Genomic DNA, 24,223 nt, shown 5'->3' on the forward strand with positions numbered 1-24,223 from the left:
AGTGTCTCACAGGGAAAAGGAGCGAACGCATGCTCAAAATGTAACTAAATGACGTCACAATCCAATTTGTATGTGTGTTGAATCGTCACGATCATTTCCATATCGAAAACGAAGATTTTCTTGACACTTAGAGTAGAGGTTTATCAGAGTATTAGTAGTATATTATTATAGAGTATTATTACATCACCACAAATGAACTATTTAAATATTTACAAAAAACCTTTTCTATAAAGATTGCAGACAAAATGAAGCAGTGATAGAGTGGAGTCAGATAATAGACGGGAAAGGTAACGGTTACGGGTGGAATAACTCGCTTTTATCCAGTAGTGCTGGGAAGTTCGGATCATTTTACTGACTCGGATCTTGGAAACTTGCTCAACAAAATGAACAAATCTTTTTTTTTCTATAGTCATTTCAGCAGAATATAATTAAAATGTTACATGTTAAATTCACCAACACATCTAGTACTTATATAATAAAATACTATATAAACTATAGATGAATGACCCTGTCCAGGGTGTACCCTGCCTTGTGCCCGATGCTCCCTGGGATAGGCTTCAGGTTCCCCGTGAACCTGAAAAGGAGTAAGCGGTAGAAGATGGATGGATGGATGGATGGATGGATATAGGCGAATGCAGCCAAGGCCAAATAAGAAAAACAGAAATGATTCATTAATAGCTTAGCTGGTCTTCATGCTATGCAGTGTTAATTCACCTCACCTCCCGATCAGAGTCCTTCTTTCTTTTCTCACGTCACATTTGTCACATCTGTTCCCCGGACATAGAAACGATTAGTTCACGTCTCGAGTCTTCGGGTTCGTAGTGCTTCGCTCATCACGTGACTGCCCCATAGGCTGAATGCACTGGGGCTGTGACGTGATGAACGAATGACTCGAACCTGAAGACTCGAGACATGAACTAATCATTTCTGTTTCCTGTACAGAACCTATAGGGATGTTGCAGAGCATGTGCGGTCAAAAATGAACGAATCACTCTCTGAGACAACTAGTTGTTCCGGGCTCATATTAAAGATTTGTTCAAAATGAGCGAATCGTTCATGAACGACACATCACTATTATCCATGTGCTCTGTCAGATCAGAGAGCTGCAAGAGGTTTATGGCAAAACTTCTTTTAAGATTATTTTCTGATTTTGTATCATTGTACACCCATCAATTGGTTGACCTCTAGTGTGTAGTACACAATACACAGTTAAAAGACAGCTTTGATGAGAATTATGAACTTCTGCAGTCTAATTTTTAGTGTGGCTGTGTTATAGGTATACATATCTGTAAATATGCATGCAGTTTTTAATCATTTGTATGATGTGGTGTCTTTCTTGCAGCCGCAGAGCCATGGCCGGAAAACGCCACGCTCTACCAGCCTTTGAGGGGTAGGTCAGACATTCAGTTTAATCCTCAGTGCAGCAGTTTAGCACATTTGCCCTCAGCCTGATATTGTGTTGTTTTTTTTTTTTCTTCTTCCCCAGAGGATCAAATCCTCCTGTCTGACTGTGCATCATCTTTGGCAGTTCAGGTAAATGGAACCTGGATGGAAGCACAAAGGCACTGGGATCACATGATACATTTATGGAGTTTCCCTGCTGCATTTGATTAAATACCTGATTATACAATGAAAAATTTATCTGTCTTTTAGGCGTACCTCAGGATGTTGGGTCTGCCGGTGCGAGTACGTTGCCGTGCTAATGCTGAGTACATGTCACCTTCAGGTAACACTCACGATCTCATTTTATTCAGGCTGGAGTCAGTTTAAATATAACCTACTCAATTAGGCATAATGTTCACTTTACAGGCTAAAATCCAGAATCCAATTTTAATATTGTGTTTTTGCTGTTGTTCAGGACTTGTGTGAATCAGACACATGATGTTATATATTTGGAAAGTGTGCTGGTTGTTTTAGAGCAGAAGTTTGTTCACATTATTAACAAATACAGAAAATCAATATTAAAGCTTGTAACATGAACGTTACCTAATGCACAGACTGTAGTGTTTGCACATAAAGAGCAAACCGAGGACTGATTTGATCTGCCTGATTAAAAAAAAAAACTTTTTAGGGAAAGTTCCTTTCATCCATGTTGGTAATCAGGTTGTTTCAGAGCTGGGGCCGATCGTGCAGTTCACAAGAGCCAAGGTATGACCATGTGAGAATTATTATTATTATCATTATTATTAATTTTATGACTAAATTCCAAATTGTTCAAATACCAAACTTTTGCAATTTTGAAAGTCGACATTATATTTTTGCGTCATTTTAAGAGTGTTCTCTTTTGCTCCCCGCCCCTTCATTAACGCAGGGCCACTCTCTGAGTGACAGCCTGGATGATGTGCAGAGAGCAGAGATGAAGGCTTACATGGAACTGGTCAACAACATGCTGCTCACAGCGGAGGTGCAGGAGAGAACACACACACACACACACACACACACACACTCCCCAATATTAACCATGGTTCAGTCTATGATATCTCCTGTGTGTCTGTGTTTCACTGAACTTCATGTTGTCTGTTTTATTTCTCCTCTAGTTGTATATTCAGTGGTGTGATCAAAATACAGCTGCAGAGGTAAAGTTATGAACACGTGCATATATAAATGTTACATTTTAATCATGCAGATACTGAGTAGATTATCATATATAGAATATTGATAGAAATTACATTTACATTTATTCATTTAGCAGATGCTTTTATCCAAAGCGACTTACAAATGAGAAAATACAAGCAAAATGCTGAAGAAATGAAAGACATTATGGTGGTGTTATACATATACAGTGGCTTCCACTAATATTTGCACCCTTGGTAAATATGAGCAAAGAATGCTGTGAAAAATTCTTTAATTTTTTAACCTTTTGATCTTTTGTTAAAAAAAATTCACAAAAATACTCTGTTCTCATGGATATCAAACGATTGCGCAAACAACACTGGTTTATACAAAAAAAAAATGCTTTGTTAATTATAGGTGTGCAACAATTATTGGCACCCCTATGAATTCATATGGAAAAATATATATTTGAAGTATATTCCCACTGATATTTTACATTTCTTAGTACACCTGGGTGACTAGGAACAGGAAAACATGACTTCCTGTTTCACAGGGATATAAATATGAGGCCAGATTACCTTAGTCATTCATAACAATGGGTAAGACCAAGGAATATAGCTGTGATGTGTGGCAAAAGGTTGTTGAGCTTCACAAAATGGGAAGTGGCTATAAGAATATAGCACAAGCATTGAAAATGCCCATTTCCCCCATCAGGACAATAATTAAGAAGTTCCAGTCAACTGGAAATGTTATGAATCAACCTGGAATTGGACGTGTGTATATATTGTCTTAACGCACTGTGAAGAGGATGGTTCGAGTGGCCAAAAAATCTCCAAGGATCGCAGCTGGAGAATTGCAGAAGTTAGTTGTGTCTTGGGGTCAGAAAGTTTCCAAAACTACAATCCGAAGTCACCTACATCACCACAAGTTGTTTGTAAGGGTTTCAAGAAAAAAGCCTCTACTCTCATCCAAAAACAAACTCAAACATCTTCAGTTTGCCAGACACTACTGGAACTTCAAATAGGATCGGGTTCTACGGTCAGATGAAACCAAAATAGAGCTTTTTGGCAATAAACACCAGAGGTGATTTTGGCACACAGAGAGGTAGCCATATGGAAAAGTACCTCATGCCCACGGTTAAATATGGTGGTGGCTCTTTAATGTTTTGGGGCTGTTTTTCTGCCAGAGGACCTGGACATTTTGTTAGGATACATGGCATCATAGACCCTATCAAATATTAACAGATATTAAAAGAAAACCTGACTACCTCTGCCAGAAAGCTTAAAATGGGCCATGATTAGATCTTCCAGCTGGACAATGATCCAAAACATACATCAAAATCAAAACAAAATTGGTTTACTGATCACAAAATCAAGGTCCTGCCATGGCCATCCCAGTCCCCTGACCTCGAAATTTGAAGGATCTGGAGAGATTCTGTATGGAGGAATGGTCTCAGATCCCTTGCCATGTATTCTCCAACCTCATCAGGCATTAGAGGTGGAAGACTCAGAGCTGTTATCTTGGCAAAGGGAGGTAGCACAAAGTATTGACTAAAGGGTGCCAGTAATTGTTGCAAGCCTATATTTAACAAAGATATATTTATTGGATAAACCTTTGTTGTGTTTGCAAAACGTTAAACAATAACGACAATTTTTCACAGCCTTCATTACTCATATTTACCAAGGATGCCAGTATTAGTGGAGGGCACTGTACATGTTATATGATGGTGGTCCTGAGTGTTCCTGGGTGTTCCACCTCCTTGTAGTGTTTCTGAGGTGTTAACATCTGCGGTTTAGTCATAGGGTTTAACATTTTTTTTACTTGTAGCTTCGGCGACCTGAAAACAACACTCCTTTTTTTTTTTTTTTGGTTTTCAGCTAAATCAGTCCAAATTCTCATGACAGAAAAACTGACTCGCTGAAAGAAAAAAGGATGTGGAAGATCATTTGCGTTTGATAGCAGTAACTTTTGTTTGGCGTCAATGTTATTTGGCGAGACTATGGTCTCTTTGGTCTGTGAAAAGAAAAAAAATGGAAGCGCCACTAATTATTAAAGGTGAAATAGTCTATTTCTTTTATTCTTTGCTTGTACAAATGACCTGAAAGATATAAAGGTAGAACATGATGCAATACAACAATGGATTAAACCGTGGCTTTAAGAAATGTTTACTATGGTGCTGAGAAAACCCGTTTTGGAAAACTAAAGTGTGCGGAAGGCCGGAAAGCTCATTTGTGTTTGGATGCACCACCATAGACACTATGGATCGTCTAAGATCCTGGGGGGCAGAGTTTCCTGCACGTGGGTGGGAATATGGACATGGGAGTGAGCTCAAGGACACGAAATCATTCAAATGTTGAACCCACCTAAAAAAAAATCTTTATTTAATGCACCTTTAAGTAGCTTTCTTTTCTGTTTTCCGACATACGCTAGGATTTCTGTAGTTTTCTGGGGTTTGTCTCTCTCTCTCTTCCTGCTAGGATTACTTTCCTGCTAATTCAGCCCACCTGATCCCTGATTTTAGGAGAACATGAATATTGGAATTAAACTCATCAGTTTGGTAGATCACCAGGACTGAACTTGCACACATCTGATTTAGTTATAAAATCAGTTTTGTGTTCGTTTAGATTACGAGGCCGCGCTACAGCAGTCCATACTCTTGGCCTCTGAATCACATTCTGGCCTATCAGAAGCAGTGGGAGGTCCGGAGGAAGATGAATGCTATCGGCTGGGCAGGAAAGAGTCTCGAACAGGTCGGTATGAAATCAGTGTAGCTTGGAATTCCTGTAGTGTTCCTGTACTGAATTTGTCTCCGTGTGTGTGTGTGTGTTCTCTCAGGTATACGAGGATGTTAGTCAGTGTTGTCAGGCTCTCTCACAGCGACTCGGAACCCAGCCTTTCTTCTTCAATAAACAGTACGCACTGTATACACACACTGTATACACACACTGTATACACACACTGTATACACACACTGACACAAAAGTGTGATGGTTTACCTACAAAAAAATAGCAATTCAAGCTAAAGACAAATAAGACTTGAAATATTCTAGCAGGTTCCATACATGACCTTGTTTATGTTTAAAGCGCTCACCATAGAGATGGTCAAGAATGGGACTTCTTGTCTGCTTTCAGTCAGGTGTAAAGTTTACAGCTGGTTGTAGTGGAAATCCAGTTTATGACCAAGTCTTAAAGCTACACCCAAAAGGTTACAATCAATTCAACTGACGATCAGGCTTCAGCTCTGTTTACGGCAACCGCTCGGTGAACACTAACAGTTCTCATAACCATTAGTAGTAGTAGTAATAGTAATAATAATACATTATTTATGCCACCTTTCAGGGTACCCAAGGACACTGTCCCGATACACAGATACATCACAGCACATAATAGCAAAGAAAAAGCAGCGTGAATGTAAATTCTAAAAATAAATTTCATGCAGAAATTATTCAAAACGGACACAGATTCTTTAGATTTTTTTTTTTAGTGCTCAAAATCGCATGTCATATGAATGTTGACTCCCCCCACCCCCGCCGCCAAATATCACTTATATTAAAAAGTAAAGAGAGTGCCACGTGTAGCAATACCATGAGTCAAGTCTAAAATATATAATGTTGACCAAAATTATAGGAAAAAAAATCATTTCTGAACAGAACAGCAATATTCTTGACATAATGTACGCCGTGTAGGACTGTTTTAAGATGCAACAGATTCTGGAGATAAAAGTTTTCAATAAAAGGTGTTCATTTGACAATTTTGGGGGAGATTTTCTGCAAAAAAATTGTGAAGCTGTGATTTATATCTAATAATAATATTAATAACAAACACGTTGTTTGAAACTCTTGAAGGCCGACTGAACTGGATGCGCTGGTGTTTGGCCACCTCTTCACAATCCTGACCACGCGCCTCACCACCGACGAGCTCAGCGAGAAGATCAAGTCCTTCAGCAACCTGCTGTCCTTCTGCCGAAGAATCGAACAGGCTTATTTTGAATCGCAGGACAGAGACAGCCAATCAGGGGCCTTGGATTACTCAAAAGGTCCCTCCCTTATGTGAGGCCCTGCCCCCTTGCCTTCCTTTTAACCACTGATCTTAAGTCATGTGAGAAAGTGATATGACTGCTCCTGAGGCATTGTACCATGATGAATCTATTGCATAGATGAGTCTATTGCACGCACAGATTAGTGTTAAGAGAGGAGGTCAGATCAATTGGACACACCCGACGTTCCTCTGTATTTAAAAATAGTCCGACATTCTTTCCATCGATCTGTTCTGCCTGATCACTATGTAAGCAGGTCTGAATATACAATAGTATAGATCGAGATTGAAATATCTATTAGGTGCGATGTTCTTTTGACATACAAATACTATACTCCTCAGGGGTTTGTCTCTGATCTTGTGTGTATCTAAACAGTACGTTTGAAAGAGCACTGTAATTCCGAAATTATACATTCTTTGAAGAGATGTACATACCTCGAATTAAAGCTGACATCCTGCACATGAATGTCCTTGTCTTTATTTCATTTCAAATCCAAAGCACCGGAGTCCAGAACTGAAAGAGTCCACTTAATTACATAACTCAATTCCATTTTATTTGTGTAGTGCTTTTAACAATGGACATTGTTTCAAAGCAGCTTTACAGAAACATAAAATCTGTATCCTGTGTTTATAACCTCCCTAAGATGAACTGGGGAAGAAACCCTGAGAGGAACCAGACTCGCTTGGGGCATTTGGCAGACACCCTTCTCCAGAGTATTTTACATTTATCCATGAGCAATTGAGGGTTAAGGGCCCAACAGTGATAGATTGGCAGTGCTGGGGCTTGAACTCCTGACCTTCAGAACAGTAACCTAGATCCTTTAACCACTGAGCCACCACAGACTCCGAAAGGAGTCCATGTTCATCTGGGTAACAACGGATAGTGTGAAAGTAAAGGAACGTTTACTTTCCACTAAAGGAGTCCACTGTTCACTAAAGGAGACTCGACTGCTAAATTGTATGTGGAAATTTCATCCTAAGGCCATAGCAGCAACTGTAGTACCAGCAACCACAGCGAGAATAATGTTCTGTTTATTTATTTATTGTTACTTCAGTAACAATACTGGTGTATTGTTACCGAAAAAGTGCCTGGCAAGTCTGACTTTATGATCTGAATTAAATGACACTGTACATTGATAGTTCTTGAAAATAGTGATGGTAGTTGTATTGAACATCCAGTAGATGACAGTGTTACTTTGGAGTGTTTGGTAGAAGTATGAACACGTGGTAGAAATGTGGCGGAGAAGCAAATTTGCCTGCTTTGTAAAAAACTTTTACAACATTGACTACCTGAATAAAATGTAAATCTGTTTAGTCCTCAAGATGGGTTTTATTTTGTACTCCTATATCCCTTTTTAAATAGTTAATTACAGTTTGTTTTGATGTAAATAAAATAGCACTGCTGTAGTGATGTCGTTTACAAATGAGTCGGATCTTTTAGCTGAACTTTGAGAGTTGACTCGCATATGAACCAATGCACTGCTGTTTGTTTAAAATGTGTATATAATCAGTGTATTAGATGGTGCGGATAATGCAAAGTTATCAGGATCAGTAGAAATGATTCTCTATCTATCTATCTATCTATTAATTACTGCATTTTTTGGAAAGGATCTTCATATCTTCATTATGAAAATCAGAGTCTTTTTCCCCAGATTTTTTTCTTTTTGTTAAGACAAAGGCATGACTATTTAATTTTAATTAGGAAGTAACAGCTTTCAGCTAATAAAAAAATCACTGGTGGAAATATTGCAAAAACAAGCAACAACAACAAAAAACAACAACCCTGTGAGCTGTTTAGGAGCCAAAACAGTCAACTCTTATACAATGGATATAAAAAAATCTCCTGTTAGGATGTCAGGTTTTTGCCAAAAGTGTGCCGTTAATCGATCTCTGTTCTATAACATTTAAAATGGGAACATGAAAGGAATATTGTAAAAGCGACTCATGTAAACACCTTAATCACAATAAGGTCAATAATTAGATTATTGCAGTCCATGTAAATGTAGTGTGTTCCTCTCTTTAAAGTCGTTATGCTTAAGGTATGGCGAATTTAATGTGTGCACATCCTGAGTGGCTGCCTCAGTGATCTTGACCTAGAAGGTGGGATTTTGTACAGGTTTGGTGGAATCTTGAAGCTGAACCATGTCCAGATTGAGGAGCCTAAAGTTCCTGTTTGGATCCCAGGAGGAGGGATACCATTTCCATCACTGGAACATGCATATTTTCAATTATCAGACACACAGCACAGCTTTCCTCTGTTGGATATAGAAACCACATGCATTCTGCAGTCTTTCGCTGCTCTCTGCACCATCAGGTGTCTCGGCTAAGCCTACAGCAGACACAGGTAAATGTTTCACATACACAAAAAGTAATGAACAGAACACTGTCATCTTTTTTTTTGCATTCAGGGTCTAATCAGTTATGTTACTCTCTGTAATATGTTTGCTATAGAAACCACATCTACGCCACCTCTGCCCCTGCTGTCCTCACTGAGGAGTGACCGTACTGGACCTGAGAAGACTGGTGAACGGGTGTATGTATTGGACCATGAACGCTGGACATCAGCAATGAAGAATGCCATCGACAGTCTGCTAAATAAGCACCACAGTAAGAAGTACATTCTCAAGGTTGTGGACCATGAATACACTGCCATGGTTCCCAACTCCTGCAAAGACCCAGACAGCATGCTCCACCCAACATTGCACAGTACATAAAGCATTTAGCCAAGCAATTGAAGAGCAACTGTAGATTTAGGATCTTAATTAATCGTAACACCATATTTATTTTTTACATGTAGGGCATGCGGTATTATTGTGTGTTCACAGGTAGAAGGTGGGAAAAAGACTTGCGTCTCCCCGTCGGGGAATCGAACCCCGGTCTTCCGCGTGACAGGCGGAGATACTGTCCACTATACTAACGAGGAGTGAGTGTCAAATCTTCAATGTGAACTTATGAATTGCAAGTTTCCATGTTCGATGCATTTTAATATCAAAATGTCATTTTGATATTATGTCTCTACTTTCAGGGCTCAGCTCACCAGTAAGAGCTGGCTCAAAATAAAACCCCTCTTGAGGACAAAACAGATTTTATTTCTATGCAGGTAGTCAGTTCTGTAAAAGTGTCAGTACTTTGTTTTTTTTACAAAGCAGACAAATTTGCTACTTCGCCATGTTTCTACCATGTGCGCTTACTTCTATCAGACACTCCAAAGCAACGCTGCCATCTACTGGATGAGCTCTGATTGGAGACCATAATTCAAGTCTGTGAACGAGCGCACAGGTTCTACTCATCGTTCAGATGTACATTTTCAGAGCTGCTCATCTTCTGCCCAGTCTGAGCTCATGCCCTCATCCTCCACACGTCCACCCAAGTTGTTTCAGTTTCCTGCATTCCCTCCTGCTGATCCTGCCGTTAAAGCAGGCACGATTCCAATCAGAGTGTCTGAATCTCAGACAGAGCCAGGCAGATAATTACCATACAGTCTGGTCCATAAAGTATTTGGACAGTGACACAATTTTCAGAACATTGCCTCTGTACACCAACACAGTGAATTTGAAATGAAGCAGTCAATATGTGATTGAAGTGTAGACTTTCAGCTTTAATTCAAGTGGTTTAACATAAGGGTTTAACTAAAAGTGTCCATTTAGGAATGGAGTCCCTCCATTTTCAAAAGCTCAAAAGTAATTGGACAAATTAACATAATTATAAATATTAGGTTTATTTTTAATACTTGAATGCAATTTTTTTTCTGTCAATGGCTGCCTGAAATCTGGAGTCCATGGGCATCACCAAATACCAAAAAAACACAAAAAAACAGTTTCCTCCTTGAGATGCTTTGCCGGATCTTTACTGCAGCCGCCTTCAATTCCTCCTTGTTTGTTGGTCTCTTTGCCTTCAGTTTTGTCTTCAGTAAGTGAAAAGCAGATCAGTTGGGTTGAGGTTATTGGACATTTAAGAACATTTCATTTCTTTGCCTTAAGAAACTCTTGGGTTGCTTTCGTGGTATGTTTTAGGTCATTATCCATCTGTACTTTGAAGCACCGTCCTGTCAGTTTTACAGCATTTGACTGAATCTGAGCAGAAAGTAAGTATGGTGTGCACTTCATCACCATTGAACAATGCCATCGACAGTCTGGTAAATAAGCACCATGGTAAGAAGTACCTTCTCAAGGTTGTGGACCATGAATTCGTTGCCATGGTTCCCAGCTCCTGCAAAGACCTACACAGCATGCTCCACCCAAAACTGTGCAGTATGTAAAGCATTTAGCCAAGGACGTGAAGAGCAGCTGTAGAATTGGGATCTTAAATAAATGTAACACCACACTCATTTTTCATATAAAGTTTTGTTGTGTGTTCACAGACAGAGGGTGGAAAATAATGCATTTCTCCCCGTCGGGGAATCGAACCCCGGTCTTCCGCGTGACAGGCGGAGATACTGTCCACTATACTAACGAGGAGTAAGTACTAAGGCATACTTATGAATTACAAGCTTTCGTAAGTATAGTATTCATTGTTCATTGAGTATATGTATTTTCACACGTCTTTTGTTTGTCTTTAAGTGCCATTTCCTCCACCTCATCTTTTTCTCAAGGTTCTCCCATTACCCAGGATCCTCTACTTTCAGGGAGTCACATCATTTGACTCAGCTCACCAGTAAAAGTTGACTCAAAAACCCCTCTTCAGGGCAAAACAAATTCCAGGTAGTCAGTTTTTTTGTATCAGTGCTTCGTTTTTTTACAAAGCAACCAAATTTGCTACTTCGCTCTGCTCTCTCGTTAGAACAGCTCCTCGTTAGTATAGTGGACAGTATCTCCGCCTGTCACGCGGAAGACCGGGGTTCGATTCCCCGACGGGGAGACAAATGATTTTTGCCCACTTTTTCTGTGAAAGCATAATAAAACCAAATGACCTACATGTGTAAATATGGTGTTACAATTATTTAAGATCCTAATTCCACAGCTGCTCTTCAGGTGCTTGGCTAAATGCTTTGTGTACTGTGCAATATTATATTTTATATATATATATATAATATTCATAAGTTTCACTCGAACCCTTAGCACTTACTCCTCGTTAGTATAGTGGACAGTATCTCCGCCTGTCACGCGGAAGACCGGGGTTCGATTCCCCGACGGGGAGAAATGCATTATTTTCCACCCTCTGTCTGTGAACACACAACAAAACTTTATATGAAAAATGAGTGTGGTGTTACAAATATTTATTTAAGATCCCAATTCTACAGCTGCTCTTCACGTCCTTGGCTAAATGCTTTACATACTGCACAGTTTTGGGTGGAGCATGCTGTGTAGGTCTTTGCAGGAGCTGGGAACCATGGCAACGAATTCATGGTCCACAACCTTGAGAAGGTACTTCTTACCATGGTGCTTATTTACCAGACTGTCGATGGCATTGTTCAATGGTGATGAAGTGCACACCATACTTACTTTCTGCTCAGATTCAGTCAAATGCTGTAAAACTGACAGGACGGTGCTTCAAAGTACAGATGGATAATGACCTAAAACATACCACGAAAGCAACCCAAGAGTTTCTTAAGGCAAAGAAATGAAATGTTCTTAAATGTCCAATAACCTCAACCCAACTGATCTGCTTTTCACTTACTGAAGACAAAACTGAAGGCAAAGAGACCAACAAACAAGGAGGAATTGAAGGCGGCTGCAGTAAAGATCCGGCAAAGCATCTCAAGGAGGAAACTGTTTTTTTGTGTTTTTTTGGTATTTGGTGATGCCCATGGACTCCAGATTTCAGGCAGCCATTGACAGAAAAAAAATTGCATTCAAGTATTAAAAATAAACCTAATATTTATAATTATGTTAATTTGTCCAATTACTTTTGAGCTTTTGAAAATGGAGGGACTCCATTCCTAAATGGACACTTTTAGTTAAACCCTTATGTTAAACCACTTGAATTAAAGCTGAAAGTCTACACTTCAATCACATATTGACTGCTTCATTTCAAATTCACTGTGTTGGTGTACAGAGGCAATGTTCTGAAAATTGTGTCACTGTCCAAATACTTTATGGACCAGACTGTATGGTAATTATCTGCCTGGCTCTGTCTGAGATTCAGACACTCTGATTGGAATCGTGCCTGCTTTAACGGCAGGATCAGCAGGAGGGAATGCAGGAAACTGAAACAACTTGGGTGGACGTGTGGAGGATGAGGGCATGAGCTCAGACTGGGCAGAAGATGAGCAGCTCTGAAAATGTACATCTGAACGATGAGTAGAACCTGTGCGCTCGTTCACAGACTTGAATTATGGTCTCCAATCAGAGCTCATCCAGTAGATGGCAGCGTTGCTTTGGAGTGTCTGATAGAAGTAAGCGCACATGGTAGAAACATGGCGAAGTAGCAAATTTGTCTGCTTTGTAAAAAAACAAAGTACTGACACTTTTACAGAACTGACTACCTGCATAGAAATAAAATCTGTTTTGTCCTCAAGAGGGGTTTTATTTTGAGCCAGCTCTTACTGGTGAGCTGAGCCCTGAAAGTAGAGACATAATATCAAAATGACATTTTGATATTAAAATGCATCGAACATGGAAACTTGCAATTCATAAGTTCACATTGAAGATTTGACACTCACTCCTCGTTAGTATAGTGGACAGTATCTCCGCCTGTCACGCGGAAGACCGGGGTTCGATTCCCCGACGGGGAGACGCAAGTCTTTTTCCCACCTTCTACCTGTGAACACACAATAATACCGCATGCCCTACATGTAAAAAATAAATATGGTGTTACGATTAATTAAGATCCTAAATCTACAGTTGCTCTTCAATTGCTTGGCTAAATGCTTTATGTACTGTGCAATGTTGGGTGGAGCATGCTGTCTGGGTCTTTGCAGGAGTTGGGAACCATGGCAGTGTATTCATGGTCCACAACCTTGAGAATGTACTTCTTACTGTGGTGCTTATTTAGCAGACTGTCGATGGCATTCTTCATTGCTGATGTCCAGCGTTCATGGTCCAATACATACACCCGTTCACCAGTCTTCTCAGGTCCAGTACGGTCACTCCTCAGTGAGGACAGCAGGGGCAGAGGTGGCGTAGATGTGGTTTCTATAGCAAACATATTACAGAGAGTAACATAACTGATTAGACCCTGAATGCAAAAAAAAAGATGACAGTGTTCTGTTCATTACTTTTTGTGTATGTGAAACATTTACCTGTGTCTGCTGTAGGCTTAGCCGAGACACCTGATGGTGCAGAGAGCAGCGAAAGACTGCAGAATGCATGTGGTTTCTATATCCAACAGAGGAAAGCTGTGCTGTGTGTCTGATAATTGAAAATATGCATGTTCCAGTGATGGAAATGGTATCCCTCCTCCTGGGATCCAAACAGGAACTTTAGGCTCCTCAATCTGGACATGGTTCAGCTTCAAGATTCCACCAAACCTGTACAAAATCCCACCTTCTAGGTCAAGATCACTGAGGCAGCCACTCAGGATGTGCACACATTAAATTCGCCATACCTTAAGCATAACGACTTTAAAGAGAGGAACACACTACATTTACATGGACTGCAATAATCTAATTATTGACCTTATTGTGATTAAGGTGTTTACATGAGTCGCTTTTACAATATTCCTTTCATGTTCCCATTTTAAATGTTATAGAACAGAGATCGATTAACGGCACACGTCATTACGTCCCCACGCCATGATATCTGACGTTCCCTCCAGAATTTCACGTTTCAACATACAGTTCGTCTTCGTTATGGTACCGTATACAGTTATGGCTGTTTCATTTTTAATTTTATGAAAGCTCCAAGTGCAGTTAATTATTTGTCATGTAATACATGCCAATAGACGACTTCTTTAAGCCACGGGCTGCATCTGAAACCACATATACATGATTTTTACCTACTATATAGTAGCCAAAATACATGTAGGAAAGTACGCGGTTTCGAACAAAGCAGTGCTCTCTCATTTGCCGTGAAACGGTTGAGCACTGCCGTGTGTGTACGTGACCTGTTGAAAAATGCGGTGAAAACTCCCACACGACGTTGATAGTGTGATTAAGGTGTGAACTTGTCGATAATGCACTTCGATAATGCGACTAAAATAGGAATACTCCACATGTCTTAATTTGATTTGTTTACTTCGAGTATGACTTTAGGGCGATTAAGGTCATCAATAATTGCTGTTTACATGGTAGTTTCTTAATCAGAGTATTGTCTAATCAGGTTTATATCGGATTATTGTTGTCCATGTAAACGTACTGACTGTAGTGTTCTCTAGCCAGGCGAAAGTGGTGGAAAACGCTCTCTGCAACTTTAGACGCTGCACAGGAATCCCTAAAAGATTAAATGTAAACAGAAAAGCACAGCCACAACCGTTAACGCCAATATGTACATCGATGTGCCAACTAAATGTTTCTACAGTTGTCATGCTAACATTGCGATTCATCCTATATCAAATATAAATTTCCTTTAATCACATTTCAAACTATTCACATGCAATGCAATCTAATTACAATACTGTGCTTTCCAGTCAAACATCCTAAAATGGCAACTGAATGAGGCAAATTTGATTCTACTTTTCTGCAACATATGGATGTCAGATGAGGCTGAAGTTGTTAAATTTGGCCCCACAAAACATTTCAAAAAGCTTTGTTCTAAGACAGGACATTATGAAATACTTTCTTTTAAAATCATATCACTAAACATGCCTGTCCCTCAACATTTTGCTAAATCACCGATGTCAATGTGGACTGGAAAAATAAATAAGTACATTTTAAAAATTACAAGTTAAATCATTTGAAAGGCAAAAAAGACTCAAAAAAACCTCTGAAACACTCAGCTAACGTAAAAGCCGATGAACTTTATAACACTTACTTTTTTTTTTTTTACATAAAGCGTTATAAAGCGTTACTAACAACCAGTGTAAAACGTTTCATGGTTGAGCATATAGATCATGGGAAAAAGACCATAATATAGGAGTTGCTTATTAAGTGGTTACTCTTACACTGCATACACAACGTACAGTCAATCATTTATTAAACGAAAAACTTAATTTATTTAGAAAAACACTTGCCTTAGCGGTGCTGCCGACTCACACAACAACATACTACTAGGAAATGAAGAGTTTTAGGTGAAATACAAAAGGTGAGCTTCATGTACAGAGTGTGATGGAACAGCGCCACAAAGCGTTAGTGGACAAAAATATATTACATCCTTTTTCATTTGCTTTTATTTATTTATTTTTACTGGAAAACTTTTATGACCACAATCCAACTATCAAATAAAACCACATGCTCTAAATGTGAGAAAATAAAGTGAAAATAAATTAATCATGTGCCAAAATAAAACCACAAAAGACTAGAGTCATTTAAATGCAAAAAAAATTTTTAAACATAAAATCTGATTTTGAGTGTTACTACTGTATTTTGAATGTGTATGATGTGAAACTGAACCGAAATTGAATTTCATGCTTTGAAAAAAAAAACGTGAAGCTGATTTTCATGCTAAAGGTTGTATAATGGAGTGTGATGAATTACGTGTAAATGGTCTACACTTATATAGCGCTTTTATCCAAAGCGCTTTACACTGTGTCTCATTCACCCATTCTCACACCAATGGTAGCAGAGCTGCCACGCAAGGCATTAACTTGCCATCGGGAACAACTTGGGGTTCAGTGTCTTGCCCAAGCACACTGCGGTATGTGGAGTCATGTTGTCCGGGAATTAAACCGCCAACCCTACGATTAGTGAACAACCCGCTCTACCACCTGAACCACAGCCGCACAGAATAAAGTGATGGCATAAACCAAGGCAGCTAACAGTAGCTAAATTTTGCAATATATTTACTGTATGACCTTAGCGAACACTCGAAATACACAGATCAGCTATAACATTAAAACCACTGATAGGTGAAGTGAATAACATTGATTATCTGGTTACAATGGCACCTGTCAAGGGGTGGGATATATTACGCAGCAAGTGAACAGACAGTTCTCGAAGTTGATGTGTTTGAAGCAGGAAAAATGGGCAAGTGTAAGGATTTAAGTGATTTTGACAAGGGCCAAATTGTGATGGCTAGACGACTGGGTCAGAGCATCTCCAAAACGGCAGGTCTTGTTGGGTGTCATTGGTATGCAGTAGTTAGTACCTACCAAAAGTGGTCCAAGGAAGGACAAGCGCTGAACCGGCGACAGGGTCATGGGCGCCCAAGGCTCACTGATGCGTGTGGGGAGTGAAGGCTAGCCCGACTGGTCCGATTCCACACAAGAGCTACTGTTGCACAAACTGCTGAAAAGGTTAATGCTGGCTATGATAGAAGGTGTCAGAACACACAGTGCATTGCACCTTGCTGCATATGGGGCTGCGTAGCTGCAGACGGGTCAGAGTGCCCATGATGACCCCTGTCCACCGCCGAAAGCACCTACAATGGGCACGTAAGCATCAGAACTGAATCATGGAGAACTGGAAGAAGGTGGCCTGGTCTGATGAATTATGATTTCTTTTACACCACGTGGACGGCTGGAATTCGGGGTAGTTTTCTCAACTACGAGTATTGGGAGTGACGTCAAATTAACATGGATGCGTGCAGCATCAGGACTAAACAAAGTAGCACTTCCTTACCTTTCAGATAAATTATACTTTAAATTAGTCAACATACAGACATGTTCAATAGTTACATCTATAACACTTGATTATACAGTTTGATGTTTTGAGGAGCAAAATATACATCACTCATCACTGTTAGCTGGCTAGCTCGTTGATGACAAAAAACAAACATGGAGACGTCCATGTTTCCCCCCGCAATTTCTATCTCAAAAGCAGAGCTCGAATCTTTTATCTTCTTCTTTTTTTTTTTTTTTTACACATAACATTTTCTATTGGCTACTTATAAATTACTTCAGTTCTTTAATACGCTCAATGGAATTAATACTAGATGTGCCAAATGGAAGAAAAAAAAAAAACAGCCCTAAAATAATAATAAATAATATGGAAAGTATCATATAGTGTTCTGGTGTTTGTGCATGATCATTTAAATATATATATATATATTACACAGTAACGTAGGCTAGTAAATATCTCCAGTCCGTAAATAGTTTTTGGGAAGAAAAAAACCCCTACCCATCTTACTTGCCTGTGCAGCTCTGTGTACACAGTCAGAGCGCGCTCACGCCGAAGGCATGCGCGCTCCCGTTTGGCAGCTCCACGTCGACATTCCTTCAAGTAACCGCACAGAAGCGGGGGTCCGCACGAGCAAGTCTGCAGCCGGTGTGTGCAACATAACGAGTGCTTGATACATGATTAGAACAGACAACAACTCGGAAATAGCTTTTTTTTGCACTGTGAAGTTGGAGGGTTTTTTTTGTTTGTTTTTTTGAAAGAGGAGGAGATGCAACATGCTTAAAATCTTAAAGCTCTGGACACTAAAGTGAGCAGTCTCAGGTTGGTGGATTTGCTTCATTCCTAATTCACTGCTTCCTAAAAATGTTCTGGAAGTATAAAAGAGTGTAACAATGTTGCTCCATAAGACATAAAATGTATAGCTCTTTTGTAGGCTACTTTATTAACCTGGTATAATGTAGGTGACTTAAATCCTAAAGGCATCTGTATGTACCTTTGAGGGTGGAAAAAGTAAACAAATTCAATGTTTGCACTTTGGGATCTAAAAATGTCTAAGATGTGTTTAAGAATTTATTTGATTGTTCATTGCCACCCTAAATGAAAGTGTAAAAAAAGAATAGTTTGATTAGTATAACACTGTCATTTTGACTATTTTCTCTCTTAACTCATTTGGTTTGCTGTATTAACATATTGATGTACTGTTTGTAATAAAAGTTGATGAATGACCCATAATGCTCAGTGTGAAATGTAAACATACATTACTTTACTTATAACTTAATAAAGAGTTGATGGCCTAGTAAACATTCATACATTTCATAATTTTCAGGTGTAAATGGTGTAAATGATTCATTATGTGTAACATTTCTATTTTTGTGGTCAGGTACATTGATCTACTTGCTGTATTGTGAAATTGTTAATAAGGAGTGTGTTTAAGGAACATCATGTCACTCAAATCAAGATTGCCATCTGTGTTTTTTCCCAGGATCCATGGAGCCATGTGTGAGTGACCCAGACCTTGACTGAACCCTATTGCCTTCTAATACAAATCTATAACATTAAGAACATAATGTAATGTTGTGTTTTTTAATCTCTATGGCTAGTGTGTTGTAATCAGTGTTGAGGAAGTTATTTTTAATATGTCAAATTCAAGCTTCTCGTGATTTAAAATTAGATAAACTATGTTCAGATTACCATTCTGATAAAGTAGTTAAAGTAGTAGTAGCTACACTAAGAAAAAGTAGCTAACTATTCTAAAGCTATCTTGTCAAACTGAGGAAAATTGACTGGCTGTGAAATCATGGCTGTAACTAGCTATGAAGGAAGGTCAAATCCAGCATAGAAACAGCGACATAACGTGGTAGCAGAATGTAATTTACTATGTGGGAAAACTTACATTCCATGATTAACATTGGCTATAACTGGGATCAAAAGTTTATGAGGTCCACACTGCAGAAATGTGTCAGTCAGTTCATATACACAAAGTTGAATGTACACTACATCAATGCTAATTTTTAATCTCCATTATGTTTTCTATCCATTCTTCCATGAAGTGCCTTGACTCCTGTTTAATTTGTTTGGGTTAAATATTTTGGGTTCAGTCTCCAACCTTAGCTGATCAACAGTAATATTAGCCGATTGCAGTAATGTTAGCTGATCGCAGTAGTGTTAGCTGATCGCAGTAATGTTAGCTGATCGCTGTAATGTTAGCTGATCGCAGTAATGTTAGCCGATTGCAGTAATGTTAGCTGATCGCAGTAGTTTTAGCTGATTGCAGTAAGACGATGAATACGTAGATATAATGAGAGATAACTGCAAATTAGTATATTTAGCTCAATAAAATTAGTCACAGAGAAGATTAAGCAAAAAAAAAAAAGATGTATGACAGACATTAGAAACTGTATTGTGGTATATTAACAGCAAAATGTGTCACATTTCTGCAGTGAGGACCTGACATCGTCAAAGAGAGCCACAGATACAGAGAAGGCTCACCTTCTTATTTATTTATTTAATTGTTTATTTTTATATCAAGCAGGGTAGTTTTCTCATGCTACACTATTACTTATAGCTAGCTACTCTGCAACACTGGATATAATGTAATGTAATGTATAACACACCTGAACACATGGCTCCTCAGAAAAAGTTCTGTGGTCCACTCTGACCGTGTGAGTGTGTGGTCAGTGCATTACAGAGCTTTTCTTTAGGAGCTATTAACATCTGGTAGGTGCTGAGAAAAAACCAACAACAAAGATAATGGTTGGTATTTGGATCGCTGATCTGATATCAATCACATACACTTAGCCACCATGCTTTAACTGTAAATAAATTATGGTATATTATATGTCTCATTAAGCATAGAGAATTAAAAACCGAAGAACTTCATACTTTGTTTCCATGTTAATCATTATGTCTATAAGGGTAAAGAATATAAAGTGAATATTGATTTGGTTGCCCGTATAGATAAATTAATTATTGCAGCTATGTAATAAAAGAAGAAAGGTACAATTAATAAATAAATACATTTAATATAATTCAGATTACAAACCCTAGTCACGGGGACGTAAACTTGATTTTCGTGTGTGTGTGTATACAGTGCATCCGGAAAATATTCACAGCGCTTCACTTTTTCCACATTTTGTTATGTTACAGACTTATTCCAAAATGGATTAAATTAATTATTTTCCTCAAAATTCTACAAACAATACCCCATAATGACAACGTGAAAGAAGTTTGTTTGAAATCTTTGCAAATTTATTAAAAATAAAAAACAAAAAAAGCACATGTACATAAGTATTCACAGCCTTTGCCATGGCACTCAAAATTGAGCTCAGGTGCATCCTGTTTCCACCGATCATCCTTGAGATGTTTCTACAACTTGATTGGAGTCCACCTGTGGTAAATTCAGTTGATTGGACATGATTTGGAAAGGCACACATCTGTCTATATAAGGTCCCACAGTTAACAATGCATATCAGAGCACAAACTAAGCCATGAAGTCCAAGGAATTGTCTGTAGACCTCCGAGACAGGATTGTATTGAGGCACAGATCTGGGGAAGGGTACAGAAACATTTCTGCAGCATTGAAGGTCCCAATGAGCACAGTGGCCTCCATCATCCGTAAATGGAAGAAGTTTGGAACCACCAGGACTCTTCCTAGAGCTGGCTGCCCGGCCAAACTGAGCGATCGGGGGAGAAGGGCTTTAGTTAGGGAGGTGACCAAAAACCTGATGGTCATTCTGACAGAGCTCCAGCGTGTCTCTGTGGAGAGAAGAGAACCTTCCAAAAGAACAACCATCTCTGCAGCACTCCACCAATCAGGCCTACATGGTAGAGTGGCCAGACGGAACCACTTCTCAGTAACAGGCACATGACAGTCCGCCTGAAAGACTCTCAGACCATGAGAAACAAAATTCTCTGGTCTGATGAGACAAAGATTGAACTCTGGCCTGAATGGCAAACGTCATGTCTGGAGGAAACCAGGCACCACTCATCACCTGGCCAATACCATCCCTACAGTGAAGCATGGTGGTGGCAGCATCATGCTGTGGGGATGTTTTTCAGCGGCAGGAACTGGGAGACTGGGAGACTTGATCAGGATCGAGGGAAAGATGAATGCAAGGATGTACAGAGACATCCTTGATGAAAACCTGCTCCAGAGCGCACTCGACCTCAGACTGGGGGAAAGGTTCATCTTCCCACAGGACAACGACCCTGAACACACAGTCAAGATAACAAAGGAGTGGCTACAGGACAACTCTGGGAATGTCTTTGAGTGGCCCAGCAAGAGCCCAGACCTGAACCCGATTGAACATCTCTGGAGAGATCTGAAAATGGCTGTGCACCGATGCTCCCCATCCAACCTGATGGAGCTTGAGAGGTCCTGCAAAGAAGAATGGGAGAAACTGCCCAAAAATAGGTGTGCCAAGCTTGTAGCATCATACTCAAAAAGACTTGAGGCTATAATTGGTGCCAAAGGTGCTTCAGCAAAGTATTGAGCAAAGGCTGTGAATACTTACGTACATGTGCTTCTTTTGGTTTTTTATTTTTAATAAATTTGCAAAGATTTCAAACAAACTTCTTTCACCTTGTCATTATGGGGTATTGTTTGTAGAATTTTGAGTAAAATAATGAATTTAATCCATTTTGGAATGTAAAATGGACATAGCAAATGTAACATAACAAAATGTGGAAAAAGTGAAGCGCTGTGAATACTTTCCTGATGCACTGTATCTATACATACTTTAAAGGTCACCTTTGTAACCTTTGTAAAATAGAAAATAAATATTGCATTTTGGGAAACTACTCATCTAAAATTTAGATTAATTGTAATGAGATTGATAAGATTAAAATTAAATTGATTTGGCTTTAAGAATGTATTTGTTCATGAAGGAAAAAATATCCTTTGGGAAACTATGCCTATGCAAAAATAACATTAATTTGTGTTTAAGAATTCATTTCTTTATTGACATTCTTTTTAAGTAAACAAATGTTTGTTTAGTAGGATGGGCATTTTTTTTAAGTTGTTTTCTTTGCCTCTTAACATTTCTCACACTACACTGGTGTTCCATTCCACCAGCAAAATGGAAATCGACTTATCAGACATTTTTAATCCTCATAAACAAATTCATTCTTTTATCACTGCAAGTCTGGTATAAATTAGTCAGGACCTGTTGGGTTTCTGTGTGTAGAGTATCATGACTCTGTGTTTAGCTGCTGCTGAGCAGGGGGATTGGAAACAGGAGGGAGTGTGAGCCTCCTGCTTGACAAACAATTCACACCTCTCCACAATCACATGGGTACAGAAATAAAAATGAAAGCTTTCTTGATAGTAAAAAAACACTACATCCAACTGCCGCAATAAAATTATAATATTTAAACCTAGTACACTAGGTAAAATAAGAAATTCAAAAAGTCCCAAGTGTCTACTTTCATATGAGCCATTAAGCACTACTGTGGAGTGTGACATCACATGAAGCTCCGCCCCCAGGATATATGATGGCCCATCAAGCTGAGTGTCTATAAAAAAAACTGACAGGAGGCCTATCCAAACACATACATTGCAGTCTGGAAGTCAGTTCTCTGAACAGGTTTACGCAGCTACTTAATACACTTGTGTTGAGAGCATGGCTTTTTTTTTAGTATGTTTTACATATCTTCCAGGTTATTTGTACAAAAAATCGACTATTGTACTGTTGTTATTTACTAATTATACTTACATGTTTTAACATTTTTATTTGCTGTGATTCCTTGTTTGCTTTTATTATTATTATTATTATTATTATTACAATTATTATAATGTAATATGTAATAATGTAATAAATTATAATTACGTAATAATCTTCTAGTTCTTTTATCCGTGTAGGTATTGTTTATGATTGTTTTATATGATTGTTGTATTCTTTGTCTAATTTTTAAGCTTATGCAAAGCACATGTCCAACATTTCAGACAAAAAAATTGAAAAGTACTATATAGTTTTATAGTTTCAGATTAAACATTTGCATAAATGATATTCTCAACTTCATGGCACTCAACAACATAAGAAATCAATAATATAATGTGTTAAGACACATACCTAACTTTCTACAGATCAGTAAAATCTATCTGAAAGCATGCTACTGTATGTTCACTAAAATCCCACAATGCACTGCAGTAAGTTGCAGTTTTTATCAAGTAGACCTAGCTGCAGCCCTCAGGATGGGGCGGGGCCACCTGTGTCCCTCTGCCCATAAGAGTTAGGGGTTAGGATTAGGGTCAGGCATCTATGTCATTACATTGCCATCATTTAAAGGTGGACTGACATATATAGCCCTGCCAGAAATGCAGCCTCGCCCCCTTCTGCAGGCTGCTGCCTGTTTTTATACCTCGTTTTTGTAGGGAAACGAGGTATGATGTGTTTTCAGACACATACAGTCACCTGTCCATCGGAAAGCAGCGATTCCTGCCTGGTCAGCTGTGTTCAGTGTTTTACAATCGGGACGCCTGAATGGACTTGGCACTCTGATGTGGAATTTACAATCTGAGAAAGTCAACTCATTTCACTCGAACTGATAAGGACTTCTTTAAAATGTGTTTAAGGTTTGATTAGGAGAGTCTGAGTTGCAGCACCCACTGATATTACATTTACAAATATGTATGCAAATTGAAGGTAAAAGGTATTTAAATCTGGGTAAAGTGTCCTTCACAATAAACTATTCTCAAGTTTCAGATAAATAAATTAAAACATAAAACACAAAATCTACAGCACTCACAAAGCGGCATTTGTGCCAGTCTCAGCCTACTGTAACTACCTTCAAATATAATTATTAAAACACCTCAAAAAAAGTCGTATTAAATTTGCATGAATAAGTGAATACATTTAACATCTTTTAAATGACAATTTTCCACAAGTCGTCCTTTATATATGTAAATATACTGTAGATTTAAAATAAATGATTAATTTATGTAGATGATTAGAATGTCCTCAATGTCCTCATTAGCATGGAACCCTGTTACTCATTCAAGAGCAAAACGCAGCCAGTCAGCAAAGCAATGTATAAAATGATAAA

At 38.8% G+C, this 24,223-nt stretch overlaps 1 protein-coding gene and 5 non-coding genes across 6 annotated transcripts in view; 4 read left to right on the plus strand and 2 right to left on the minus strand.

Moving 5' to 3' along the window:
• mtx2 (metaxin 2) overlaps nt 1–7,048 on the plus strand; it is a 7,692-nt gene extending 644 nt beyond the window's left edge. Inside the window, exons 2-10 of the mRNA XM_053638697.1 lie at nt 1,343–1,390; nt 1,487–1,533; nt 1,654–1,726; nt 2,072–2,148; nt 2,312–2,404; nt 2,538–2,576; nt 5,178–5,303; nt 5,389–5,465; nt 6,399–7,048. Coding sequence (XP_053494672.1) covers nt 1,343–1,390; nt 1,487–1,533; nt 1,654–1,726; nt 2,072–2,148; nt 2,312–2,404; nt 2,538–2,576; nt 5,178–5,303; nt 5,389–5,465; nt 6,399–6,606 — 788 coding nt within the window. The 3' untranslated portion in view covers nt 6,607–7,048. The remainder of the gene's footprint in view (nt 1–1,342; nt 1,391–1,486; nt 1,534–1,653; nt 1,727–2,071; nt 2,149–2,311; nt 2,405–2,537; nt 2,577–5,177; nt 5,304–5,388; nt 5,466–6,398) is intronic.
• Nucleotides 7,049–9,439: 2,391 nt separating this feature from the next.
• On the minus strand, nt 9,440–9,511 carry trnad-guc (transfer RNA aspartic acid (anticodon GUC)). Its single transcript has one exon. It is a non-coding gene; the product is annotated as a tRNA-Asp (tRNA).
• A 1,462-nt stretch (nt 9,512–10,973) lies between these two features.
• Nucleotides 10,974–11,045, minus strand: trnad-guc (transfer RNA aspartic acid (anticodon GUC)). Its single transcript has one exon. It is a non-coding gene; the product is annotated as a tRNA-Asp (tRNA).
• Nucleotides 11,046–11,373: 328 nt separating this feature from the next.
• On the plus strand, nt 11,374–11,445 carry trnad-guc (transfer RNA aspartic acid (anticodon GUC)). The gene has a single exon. It is a non-coding gene; the product is annotated as a tRNA-Asp (tRNA).
• Nucleotides 11,446–11,652: 207 nt separating this feature from the next.
• On the plus strand, nt 11,653–11,724 carry trnad-guc (transfer RNA aspartic acid (anticodon GUC)). The gene has a single exon. It is a non-coding gene; the product is annotated as a tRNA-Asp (tRNA).
• A 1,465-nt stretch (nt 11,725–13,189) lies between these two features.
• trnad-guc (transfer RNA aspartic acid (anticodon GUC)) lies at nt 13,190–13,261 on the plus strand. Its single transcript has one exon. It is a non-coding gene; the product is annotated as a tRNA-Asp (tRNA).
• The last annotated feature ends 10,962 nt before the right edge of the window (nt 13,262–24,223 follow it).

Source organism: Ictalurus furcatus, chromosome 12 (assembly GCF_023375685.1).
Source record: "Ictalurus furcatus strain D&B chromosome 12, Billie_1.0, whole genome shotgun sequence".
NCBI lineage: Eukaryota > Metazoa > Chordata > Actinopteri > Siluriformes > Ictaluridae > Ictalurus > Ictalurus furcatus.